Here is a 13,408-nt window from a genome sequence, read left to right on the forward strand (position 1 = left end):
CCATGGCTCACGGGCCCAGCCGCTCCGCGGCACGTGGGATCCTCCCGGACCGGGGCACGAACCCGCGTCCCCTGCATCGGCAGGCGGACTCTCAACCACTGCGCCACCAGGGAAGCCCGTGAGTCACAATCTGATACTGAAAAAGACACAAAGAAGCCTGGGTAAGCCTGTTGGGTGGTGGTCCGGAGCATGGACTTGGAAGTCTGGGCTCACATGGGTGCCACGGCTGACCTAAAACAAAGGTCAGTTATTTCTCCAGCCAAAAAATGGGTTTATTAGGGATCAGCAGAGAATTGCAGTTTGGGGTCTGCAACCCCGGGGAGCCAAGTGCAACTGCCTGCGTGGCAAGGTAAGGATAACTCTTTAATAGAGGGAAGAGGAAGGTGGGAGGGTTAGGGTAAACAAAGAGCCCATGGCTTTCCTTTGGCTGAACTGTTGCCAGGAGAGAAGAATCTGCTACGTGTTGAGCTGTTTCCTGGCACAGCGTGGGAGCGCCCACCTCTGGTCACCTGACTCTATTCAGCTGAGGGTTCTGTTTATTAATTTTTTTACACCACCAGTTACGCGCTGTGGGACACTGGTCAGGTTTTCTCAGTCGGCAGTTAGAGAGAATTCTCCGCCTCCCAGGGTTGGCACGAGGCCTAAACAAGGTACAGTTGTGAAGAGCAACTCAGGGCACTTAGTAAATTCTCCGCTAACTTACAGTCCTTGCACCTGCTGGCAGCTGCTCCTACCTGAGCCTGAGGCCACGCCAGGGACGGCCACTCACCCGGGACCAAGGACGGAAGGCAGGGAAGAAAAACTACGCAGATCGGACCACGCTCTCCTCCAGACCCCTAAGCATTGAGAAGAGGGAGAGGAGGGTGGACTCAGACAGACCTGGGTTTAGTACCCACTGGGCCTCCTACCTGGTCCTGGGTCCCAGGAATGCTGGTCCGAGAGCTGCTTGCTGAGCAGATTTCCCACGTGGAAAATTGATGCCTTTTCTTCCTTGCAGGGCGGATGTAAAAACTAAATGAGATTTTTAAAAAAGTATGTAAAATACCTAGCTTATAGGACGAGTTCAATTACAGTAACCGCTGTAATTAAATAATTATTTAGAAATAACTAAAAATAAATAAATAACAACATAATTAGTTAAAATATCACTATCAAAATGTCATGAAGTATTTGCGTTTGTCCTGCCATCATGGGCAGGAAAACATTGTATTTTCAAAGCAGAGTGCTTGGTGTGCGTATCTGTGCGTCCACCACGGATACTTCGCTGACCGTAGCTGGTGGCTCCGGGGACAAAGTTTCATCCTGGCCTGGATTCTACATTCTGGGTTCTTTCTCGCCAGGATTCTGGTCTGAACAAGGTGAAGGTCCCAGCTACAGCCACCAGGGGGCGCCACGGTTCTTTGCCGAAGCTGTTGGGACAAATCGCCAGGACTAGGAGTTCGTCAGAAGCTCTGGGAGGGTCAGTGGCTTATCTGGAAGTGGTCAGGAGGATGGAAGACCTCAGTGAGGGGCAAACAGGCCAGGGAGGAGAGTCACAGCCGGAGGAGGAGAAAAGGAAATGTGTCAGTGAAAGGTAGGGGCTCTGGGCTAAAGCCCACAGATGATTTATCCATTTGTCCAGCACTTGCTATGAGCCGCAAAAGGGCAGTGAGTGAAATCAGCCCCTCACGTAGCTCACAGCCTTGCTGAGGAGGCTGACACATGGGCAGATGACTAACATACACGTGAAAATATTGAGACATATAAGGCCACCATCTCTAACCCTTACGCTGTGCCAGGACTGTATTGTAATGACCCCATTTAACACACGAGGAAACTGAGATTCAAAGGATTCACTAGTTTCCAAAATTCACAAAGCTGAGAAACAATGGACTCCTGCTATGCCAGTCTGTTTCAAAGGCCACGTTTTAAAAATCATTACTCCTGCAGTAAAACAAGGAAAACCAAAACAGCTCTGCTCCTTGAAAACTCACAGCTTTGGACTTCCGGTGAACTTCAGCGAGAGTTGACAACCAGGATGGCAGGACACTCCCTGGTGCCCCTCCACCCCGGCTGGTATCCCCACCTCCTGCTCACCCTTCACTCTGCATGGCACCACCCAGCCACCATCTTCTGGTCACCTGGCCCTCCACTCCCACCACCACAGCCCGGCCTTTGCCGCCATCACCGATGTTGTTGCTTTTGGGAGAGCACTCGTCCACACATCTCACTCTGTTCTCAGTGACCCGCCTTCCAGCTTGTGGGCTCAAGTACGCCACTGGGTCCCCTGATGGTCCAGCTTCTCCTGCATTACCCTCTCCTGCCATCTCTTCCCTCCCTCCTTTCCTCCTTCCCTTCCTTCTTTCCTTCCCCAGCTTAGTTCCCACCATGAGGCATATCAGCTACTATTTTTTTTTTGGCCACCTGGCATGGCTTGCAGGGTTTTAGTTCCCCCACCAGGAATTGAACCCAGGCTCTTGGCAGTGGAAGCACTAAGTCCTAACCCCTGGACAACCAGGGAATTCCCTCAGGTACTCTTAAAAACACCTTAAACTCTCCCTCATCTGACCCTCTTCCGTGGCACTGGCTTCTACCTCCCATAAATGGGATGCTCACGCCTGCATCCGGGCAGCCAGAAAAATCATCCAGCAGCAGAGAGTGTCAGGAGAGAAGGAACGAACAGAGGAACAGAAAATTCTGTGGTTGAGGGGGTGCTCATTTGAAGGCTTCAAGGATCTCCAGGAAGTGTTTTTTTGTTTTGTTTTGTTTTGTTTAGCTGAGAGTGAGGGGATCGAGGGGTGGGCTCCAGGGGCTGAAGACCGCAGACAGTCCTGGAAACAGCTGCTTACAAGAGTGGGAGAGAGCTGGACGGAGAACCATGCTGGGGTCCCCGGGCAGCTGGAGAGCCCAGTTAAGGATGAGGATGCCTGATGTAAGGTGAGACCGATTCTTGGGGTCATGGCTTTTCTCTGTTACAATTCAGCTGCAGAGATGATCGTGGAATGTATCCAGGGCAGGCTTTGCCCTGTGGTTCCAACAGAAAACAGTGGGGTTTCTGAGGATACTGGCTGATGTGATAGAGCAGAATCCACAGACATGACCAGGTCACCTGGCTTCAAAATCTGCTTGTTTACTTATTATTTACAAAACTTAAGCTTCCTGAGGGCTGGGCTTTGCTCTCCACTGTAATCCCACCATGTTGTCTCTCACCTGCTTGAACAAGGGAGTCAGATGATGACAGAGAAGCAGCTCAGGGCTCCAGAGCAGGAGAGAGGGCTGGAAGGAGGCGAGGTTGGAGGTGCCTGAATATCCACATGCACAGTTTCCAAGGTGGGCTGGATCTGGAGGTGACCCGCTCCTGGAGGTGACCCGCTCAGGACCTGGGGCGTGAGGTGGAGTGAAGGTAGGGTGACAAATCCATCTCGATTGGCCCAGGATTTTCTGACTTTACCACTGAAAGTCCCGTGTCCCGGGGACCCTCAGTCCTGGGTCATTTGGGCCACTTGGTCTCTCTCTGCCTTGTCTCTAAGATAAGACCATCTCTGAGAAGCCGGAGTGTTGGTGAGGGGGTGTCTACGGAAGCTGCAGTATTGATCACTCTTGTGGGCATGCGTCATCTTCTGCCACAGTCTTAAGTGTGATCCCGTGGCATGTTTTCTTATTAGCAAAAGGAGCTTTTTTGTAGACCTGAGTTCGAAGAATAACAACTATGCTAAAAATGGCAAATACTTCCAAGAGTGGGAACACCAAAGTGTGGTTACTTCAGCATTTTCCAGTCTGAAAATTAAGTGCATTGTACTCAGAGCCTTAAAAAATCATATCAACAACAGTCACCCAGCTAGTTCTTTTCTTTCTATTGGAAATGTAACTGCTGATTTATTGTAATAGCATTTGTTTTCTTAGAAATCTAATAACGTCAATTTGTAATATTACATGAAAGGACTGTGTAGAAATATTATAAATTTATTTAAGCAAGCATGGAAATCATATCAGGAGTAAAATAGTCTTTGGTTAGATAGACATATCTAGTTTCGAAAATAGATTTTACACTCCACATGCATTACATAGCACAAACCATAGCTTCATGACAATTCAAATTTTATAACAATTGACTTGTTATAAGCAATCAAATAAGCATCAATAAATTATCCTAGAGAAGGTTTATTTTCAGAACAGCATTTGATGGTTAAATTATTAAATATGAAATACAGACTTTCTGGAAAAACTGTAGAAATACATTTCAACCAAAAACCACTCTTTTATAACGAGTCAATATATACAAGGCATATTGAAACAAGTCACATCAGAATTATACTCTCCGTGTCAACACTATGGATGTGTACAATCATGGTAAATAAAAATGCGGAGGTCAGGATATAGCTTATTCATAGATACAAAAGAAGAATTCTTTCCCAGAATATTTAGAGGAGGATTTACTGGAAATATGTTCTTTGCTATGAACATCAGTGGAGAATCATTGTGCAGACTTGGATACCTATATACACCTGTAGCTTAACATATTTATTCCAGAAACTGAAAGATAGCCTCCTCTTCTAAGTGTCCCACATAAAATCTATACAGGTTTGTTGAATTCTTGTTAATTTGTATTCAGTATTAAATTGAATACATTTTGAAAACTTTCAAAGAAATTTTTTCTCTCTTCCAAAAACGCATATATTAATGGTTAAAGAAAACAAATGTCCGTTCTGCTAGGTTTTGGTACATAGCTCAGTTCTTCATTTCATTAGGGACCAACGAGAGGGCATAAATGCCTTATTTAAGCTAAGCCTTAAATTTTGTTTGTATTAAACTTTTTACTCTGAGATAATTGTATAATAGATTCTGAGAGAATTGCTGAAAATTGTAGATTCACATGTGGTTGTAAGAAATAATATGGAGATTCTGTGTGCCTTTTACCCATTTTCCCCCAATGGTAACATCTTGCAAAATGATACAATATCATAACCAGGATTTTGACATTGATACAGACAAGCTAGGGAACATTTCCATCACCATAAAGGATCCCTTTTACAGATACACCCACCTCTCTCCTTCTCCACCCTCCTCCCTGGTGACCTTTAATCTGTTTTCCGTTTCTAGAATTTTGCATTTCAAAATGTTATATAAATGGAATTAGACAGGACATAACCTTTGGGGATGGGTTTTTTCACTCAGCATAATTCTCTGAAGACTCATCCAAGTTGTTACTTGTATTGGAAATTATTTTTATTGCTGAATAGTATTCCATGGCATGGATGTATCACAATTTGTTTCACCAGTCACCCGTTAAAGGACATCTACAACTGTAAAGCAACTATACTCCAATAAAAATTAATTTAAAAAATAAAGGACATCTGGTTGTTTACAGATTTGGAATATTATGAATAAAGCTGCTATGAACATTTATGTGCAAGTTTTTGTGTGAACATAAGTTTTCATCTCCCTGGGACAGATGCCCAGGAGTGCAATTGCTGAGTCGTATGCCAGTTGCTTGTTTAGTTTTATAAGAAACTGTCAGTTGGTTCTCCAGAGTGGCTGTTTCATTTTACTTTCCCACCAGCTATAGGTTGATCACGTTGCTCTGCATTCTTGCCAACATTTGGTGTTGTTACTGTGTTTCAGCCATTTTGGTAGGTGCCTCGTGGCATCTATTGGGGTTTTAATTTGCAGCTCCCTAATGACTGATGATGTTGAGTATCTTTTCACATGCTAATCTGCCATATCCTCTTCGAGAAACATTTATTCATGTTCTCCATTGTCTCAGTGGATTTTTTAAAAAACTGTTGAGTTGTAATAGTTCTCCATCTATTCTAGATGGTAGTCCTTTGTTGGATATGCCGCTGGCAGGTATTTCCTCCCAGTATGTAGCCTGTCTTTTCATACTCTTAACATGGTCTTTTGCAGAATAAAAGTTTAAAATTTTGATGAAGTCCAATTTATCAAACTTTCCTTTTATGGACTTTAGGTCTTCGGTGTCAAGTCTAAGAAGTCTTTGCTTAGTTTAGCCCTAGGTCCCAAAGATTTTCTATTTTTTAAAAAAAAATTTTATGGTTTTACATTTTATGTTTAGCATTATGATCTATTTTGAGTTAATTTTTATATAAGGTATGGGATTTAGCTTGAGGTTCTTTTTATTTGCCCATGGATAACTGATTGCTCAGCACATTTATTGAAAAGACTATCCTCCCTCCAGTGAATTACTTTTGTACTTAAAAAAAAAAAATCAGTTTAGCATATTTGTATGGGTCTATTTCTAGATTCTCTGTTCTGTTCCATTGATATTTTATGTCTATGTCTCCACCAATACCACACTATCTTGATTAGTATAGCTACATAATAAGTCTTTATACTGAGTAGATGGTTTCTCCTACTTATTCTTCTTTTACAAGATAGTTTTAGCTATTCCAAGGCCTGTGCCTTAGAACTTCTAGAATAAGCTTGAATATGTCTACAAACACCTTGCTGGGATTTTGATTGAAACTGCATTAAACATATAGATGAATCTGGGGAGAATTGACATTTTTACTATTTTGTGTTCTCTTATCCATGAACATGGTATGTCTCCTCATTTATTTAGGTCTTTGATTTCTTTCATTGGCATCTTTTAATTTTCAGCATATAGATCCTATACACATTTTTGTTAAACTTACACCTAAGTATTTTTTTTTTCCTTTTGGAGTGATTGTAAATGGTATTGTGTTTAAAATTTTGGTTTCCACTTTGTTTATTGTTAATATATAGAAATGTGATTAAATTTTGTGTGCTGATCTTGTATCCTAAGACCTTGCTGAAATCAGTTGTTTTACTTTTTTTTTTAATAGATTTTTTGGAATTTTCTATGTAGACAGTTACATCATCTGTAATTAGGGATACTTTTATTACTTTTCAATCATATGCATTTTATTTCTTTTTATTGCCTTATTGCCATGTCCAGAACTTCCAATACAGCCTTTAAAATTTTAATCAATGTAAATTTCTAGAGATTTCCTAAAACTTACTGCCTTGAATGGGGTCCATCATTCTCAAACAGATGCCTTTTTTTTTTTTTTGCTTGTTTTGTTTTGTTTGAATTTTATTTATTTTTTATACAGCAGGTTCTTATTATTTATCTATTTTAGATATCTATTTTAAATTAGGTTCTTTTAAATTAGTTATCTATTTTATACATATTAGTGTATATATGTCAATCCCAATCTCCCAATTCATCACACCCCCCCACCCCCACCCCCCCGCCACTGTCCTCCCTTGGTGTCCGTACGTTTGTTCTCTACAACTGTGTCTCTATTTCTGCCCTGCAAACCAGTTCATCTGTATCATTTTTCTAGGTTCCACACATATGCGCTAATATACGACATTTGTTTTTCTCTTTCTGACTTGCTTCACTCTATATGACAGTCTCTAGATCCATCCACGTCTCTACAAATGACCCAATTTCATTTCTTTTTATGGCTGAGTAATATTCCATTGTATATATGTACCACATCTTCTTTATCCATTCGTCTGTCAATGGGCATTTAGGTTTCTTCCATGACCTGGCTATTGTAAATAGTGTTGCAATGAACATTGGGGTGCATGTGTCTTTTTGAATTATGGTTTTCTCTGGGTATATGCCCAGTAGTGGGATTGCTGGGTCATACGGTAATTCTATTTTTAGTGTTTTAAGGAACGTCCATACTGTTCTCCACAGTGGCTGTATCAATTTACATTCCCACCAACAGTGCAAGAGGGTTCCCTTTCAAGCAGATGCCTTTTCAACACTCTTCTTATCATCCAACCTGTTCATATTCCATTCCCTGTAATTTGGATAAATAACTGATAACCGTTATCAGTGGTTAAGCTGCAAAGTTCCTTGAGGCAGCTGAATGAGCTTTAACGAGCTAAGTGAAACCTGATTGTAAAAGCAAAACTGGAGTTAGGAAAATTATCTTTCAGATGGGACTTGGACACAGAGACGTTCAGAGAATTACAATTTGAGGTTGACTTATGGAGTATGTGGTTTCTTCTTCCAGTTTTCCCCTCTTACCTCTAAATGGGGGTAGTAACAATTTTAAACTCTGAAAATACGAAATACCCTCAAAGTTACTTTATTCTTATAGATTAGAAATTGCTGCTGTTAAGGAACACTTTTGTGATTTGACTTTTGATAAAGAATTCTGTGCATCTTACTATGCTTTTAGTAACAGGCACTTAAAAATATTTTGACAACTCAAACTCTCTTCGTGTCTTAATTTTTTAAACAAAAGTATAACCATTAATAACACTATTATTTATTTTTTAAATGTATATTTCCTATATTTTGTGTGTTGTATTTTTATATTTATACAATATACCTAACTGACCAAAGAGGGTTTAGAGCCATATAAAATATAGGCAGAAAACTGGGTAGTGCTAGATCCTTTATAAATTTCAATATAAGAGGTCTTGGAAGTATACACATAGGTCCTTGTAGGCCTTAGGTATATACACAGGTACAATGCAGGCGCTCCTGCATATAATTTGTAGAAAATTTAAAATCTGTAATAAGAATCAAATTTCAGAGACGTTTTTCCTTTTTTGGTAGAAAACAGTGGCCAATCTACAGGCAGGATAGTCATCGCTTTACTGATTTTACTGATTCAATGACTACCAGTAACTCTTCTGTCTTGTTCTTAGAACTGGAAATTGTCTAGGTACCACTCTCTCCATTGTGTGCAGTGAGTGGTGGAGTCAGACCCTGGGATGTTGACTTAGCCTCTCTGAGCCTCCGTGTTCTTGTCTGTAAGTGGCAATGATGATTCATCTCCTTGGCTGTAAGGCTTCAGTGAGATGACCCTGTCAAGGGCCTGGCCCACGGCTGGGTAGGGAGCGTGCCTGCAGTTACTAACTTCTTTCCTTCCTTTTCTTATACGTTGCCTTTGCTTCCTTTCCAGCCTCTCCCTGTCCCCCTCCTCTCTCTATACCACAGACTGAGTACCACTCCCCATGCCTAAGAGAAGGGGACTCTCTATCCCAGCACTAGCAGAGGGGATCTGGGGAGCCTGTTACCGAAGCTGCCCCTCCCTTAATGTACCACCAAGGCCCGATTACCTAGAATAGGGCTGTGCACCACACTCGGGGGGTTCTCACATGGTTTGTCATGTTGCAGAGGGAAAAAAGCTTCGTGAGTGACCAGTACATTCTAGCAAATGGGGCTCAATAATGCATTTGCCATTCTGTAGCAGGATGGTAACCCACAGACAAAGAGGCCTGCAACCTCACCCTAAACACAAGACGGCAGCTGTGTGATGCGTATTTAGTTCTTCTGTGGTTGCAGTGAGCTTAGAACCAGGACACTGCTTTGGGTATAACAAGCAACAACCGTACTCTCACGATACAAAGCAATCACATTGTACATACAGGCATAGGTTTTTTGTTGTTTGTTTTTTAATCTTAAAGAATGGAACAGCAACTGTCTCCACATGTCACTTTGACAACCAACAGTGATTCCACATAGGTGAGTCTGGACTGAACACAGGTAAACAGACTCTCTATGTGAAGTCCCTGTGTAATTTCGGCATTTGCAAATGGCCACTTCAATCTCCAGCTAGCACAGGGGTCCCTGGTGACCCACTCTCATTCTGCTGTAAGATTGACAGGGCTGCACTGAACCCTTTCACAAAGAGACAGCAGTCAATTGCTGTCTGGCAGCATCGCTCAAAAGGTTTTCATTTTACTCAAACATCAAGGACTTTCTTCTCACTCCATCAGGCCTTTCTCGGAACTGCTTTGAAATAGTCCTCCCTGGAAATGTCAGCTACTCCTCCATACCATTTCTGAAGCCAGATATGTTCTATCTTCATCTTCATAAAGAACCATTCATACTGACGAGGCCACTTCCTCATAACTGGGTGTCTGCAGAAATAAAGACGTCACATTAAAGCTGTTCTCATCAGAGGGTGGGCTCTCCAGAGCACAGTGCCAGATGTTTCCTTGGTCAGGTCATAGGGGCCCTCCAGACTCCAGGCTTTGTTTAGGCTGAGACCTGCTCAAACCAGCTAGAGGCAGAAGCCAGGGAGCCAGGGTCAAGGTCTGGGGCAGCCTTAGGAGGGCAGGAAACTGTTGTCACCACAGAGTGGCAGACAACTCAAGTCTTGAGCCAGGCAACTTTGTTCGAACTCCAGTTCAGCTGCTGGGATGCCTCATGGGCCGTTTGCTCTCTTAAGCCTGCCCAGTCTCCTTCCCAGTCATATGGGGCAAGAGGCATGGTGCTCAGATCACAGGGCTGCGTGGGTAGCAAATGACGAGACACATAAAGCACCTGCATAGAGGAAGTGCCCAGGGGACGGGGGCCATTGTTACCAGGAAGCATCACGAAAGGCTCTAAGCATCTCCATGTGAAATGCTGAATTTTAAGTCCAGGAAACAAATCTGTTCACGGGAAGATTTCCATTCCTGTAGAGGCCTAGAACTGTTGCATCAAGCTGAGAACCAGCCAGCGTAGACAGGGAACAGCCCTCACATTCCGCCCTCTGTTTCTGACTTGCCTTCTCCCTCAGGCGTAGGCCTAAAAACACGCATCACCCTTGAGGGCAGGGTCTGGCGCTCACTTTTTTAAAACTTCATAAAAATAGAAGTTTTATCTATATCTAAAAATGTTATAAACAAAATTCAAAGACCAAGTGTAAACTGGGAAAGACATTTGCAACAATGCCAGTGCAGTGATAGGTTGATGTCTTTTTAAAAAAAAATAATTTTTTTTTTTTGTTTTTGGAATCATTGCAAATCGACAGGTTGAAAGTATGGTATAAAGAACTATTTTTTTTTTTTTTCCTAAACCATTTGAAAGTAAGTTGCTGATCTGAGGCCCCAACGCTCCAAACACTCATGCAGCTGAGATGATAACATGATTGTTGTTATTTTAAGCCAACTAGTTTTGTATTTATAACTGGAACAAATTTTGGCCCCTGCAAGGGGAACGTAGGTACAGCAAATCCTAGTCCGTGAGGCCCTGGCTTGGGGTCCAGGCAGTAGGATGCTGGAAGGACCTTAGGAGACTGACCATGAGCGTTTAAAGAAGGTAAAGATAAGGTGGTTGGATGTGCGTGGTAAAGGGACCCACATTATCCAGTAGTGGAAATTTTGGCAACACTGTTACCTGCGGTAACGTGGAAAACAGGAAATGAATTTAATGAACGCAAATGTCTTCTGAGGCTTTGGCTTCATCTCACTGTCCATCATAACATGGAAGAGGAGAAATTAGAACTAAAGAGTGACAGCTGCGATGGAAAATAAAGCACACAGACACATGCATCTACATTTATCTCTCTGTCTGTATATTGAAAACCACAAGTCCGTGTGGATAAGTCCAATCCCGATCCAATTCCAGATTGATCTAGTGTCCTCCCTGTGCGTGTTGCTCTCTTCCGTGGCGGTGAGAAACCAGGCTTCCTCTCGCTGTGTTTACTTATTACTACACTAAGTCCCCTACATGCGAACCTTCAAGTTGTGAACTTTCAAAGATGTGAACAATTGAATCCAGCAGGGAACCAGAACCTGTGCCACCAACGTCAGGAGTGAGTGAAATGGCAGCTTGCCCTCCGTCTCCTGTCGCTGACGATCCTTCAGCTCTACCATCTCCCCCCTCCTCTCCCTCCTCCAGGCGGTAACTCTTCCTGCCTCTTCACTCGATGCCAGCCCCTGCATGCCAGCTGCTGTACTGGACTACTGTACTTTTCAAGATATTGTACTGTGAGATTAAAAATGTTTTATTTTTTGTTTGTTTTCTATGTATTATTTGTGGAAAAGTATTAGAAACCTATCGCGATACAGTACTATATAGCCGATTGTGTTGGTTGGGTACCTGGGCTAACTGTGTTGGACTTACGAACAAATTAGACTTAGGATCGCACTCTCGGAAGGGAACTCATTCGTATGTAGGGGACTTGCTGTATGTTTACTTATTTCATGATTCCTCTGTAGGTACAACCATCCCATCTCCATAGGGATGCGGATGGCTTGTCTAATTTACCACCTGCTTTCGTGTTACTCTCCCACTAACTTAGACAAGTACTAATCTGCCAGCTTTTGTGGCCCACACCCCATGTGGATACCCGCCCCTCCTCCCTCCAGCTCTGACCTCCCACCTCAAGCCTCCCCCTGCACAGACGGTCTCCTCACCCATGGAGACAGACTCCAGCACCCCTGCAGGACCACCCTTCTCACTTTTTGCAAACGCTGATCTCCTCTCCCCTTCCCGGGGCTACTCTGTCACTCATTTTGACCCTAGCGGCACGCATGCCAATTTCCTGGGATGTCCTTTTAAAATTTTGATTGAGTGTAACCTCCAGAGCATCCAGTTCGGGAAGCAGGTGGTGGGGGCCAGTTAGAAAGCCGCATCCTAAGTGGTTCGGCTGTAAAAGGGGTGAGGGGCCCACATGAAGGAACACTGCTGTCACTTCTGGCGCCGAGCCCTGCTTAGAGTGGACATTTGGAAATGTCTGCTGTATTGACGGGACTACGAAGCCCCCTTTATCTCCATTTCAAGGCAGGGCCGTTGTGAAAGGCTGGAAGTATGCAGGCAACAGCGCCTGCAACCCTCAGCATGGGGCGCCCTCCAGAGTCACGGACAGCCCACCGCAAGGTCACGTGCGTGGCCTCTGCTGCCACCTCAGGCGACCAAGACTTTCAGCGTCAGGTGGCAGTGTTGCCACCAAAGGACAGCTCAGACCATTACTGCCATCACCTCAGAGGCATCAAATGGCATAGCCCCGACCTCTGCTTCTTACACTGTATGTTTCTGGGCAAACCAATCTTAAAGCAGATACCAACCTTGAAAACATGGCTTGCTTGGCGAATTCCACTTCTTCTGGAGACACCGCGACCATCTGGCCAGTGAGCGTTAACCGGGCGCAGCGGGGATCTTCTGGGTCGACAATATTTTTTCTGCATTTGAAGGACATTTTTCAGATATTAAAATGATGATAGAATGACAGCTGGACACACTAAGGATTTTATTAAAAATAGAGGGAGTTCCCTGGAGAGCCAGCAGTTAGCTTTCCGCGCTTTCACTGTCGAGGGCCCAGGTTTGATCCCTGGTCAGGGAACTGAGATCCCACAGGTTGCACACCGTGACAAAAAAAGAAAAAACAAAAGAAAATAGTGATCACATTGCTGGTTATATTGTTCAGGTTTTTACATTTTCTGGAACTACTTGAAAATACATTAGCATATATGATCCTGCAATCTCACTCCTGGGCATATATCCAGATAAAACTCTAATTCATAAAGAGACATGAACCCCTATGTTCATAACAGCATTATTCACAATAGCCAGGACATGGAAACAACCTAAATGTCCATCGACAGATGAATGGATAAAGAAGATGTGGTACATATACGCAATGGAATATTACTCAGCCACAAAAAAGAATGAAATAATGCCATTTGCAGCAACATGGATGGATCTAGAGAT

The 13,408-nt window shown here is 43.3% G+C and overlaps 1 protein-coding gene across 1 annotated transcript in view; it reads right to left on the bottom strand.

Annotated features, from left to right (window-relative positions):
- Positions 1–7,200: 7,200 nt before the first annotated feature.
- Positions 7,201–13,408, bottom strand: part of CREG2 (cellular repressor of E1A stimulated genes 2) — a 49,633-nt gene continuing 43,425 nt past the window's right edge. The window contains exons 3-4 of the mRNA XM_024116572.3: positions 12,766–12,879; positions 7,201–9,849 (exon numbers count right to left, since the gene is read on the bottom strand). Coding sequence (XP_023972340.1) covers positions 9,702–9,849; positions 12,766–12,879 — 262 coding nt within the window. The 3' untranslated portion in view covers positions 7,201–9,701. The remainder of the gene's footprint in view (positions 9,850–12,765; positions 12,880–13,408) is intronic.

Source organism: Physeter macrocephalus, chromosome 12, assembly GCF_002837175.3.
Source record: "Physeter macrocephalus isolate SW-GA chromosome 12, ASM283717v5, whole genome shotgun sequence".
NCBI classification, from domain to species: Eukaryota; Metazoa; Chordata; class Mammalia; order Artiodactyla; family Physeteridae; genus Physeter; species Physeter macrocephalus.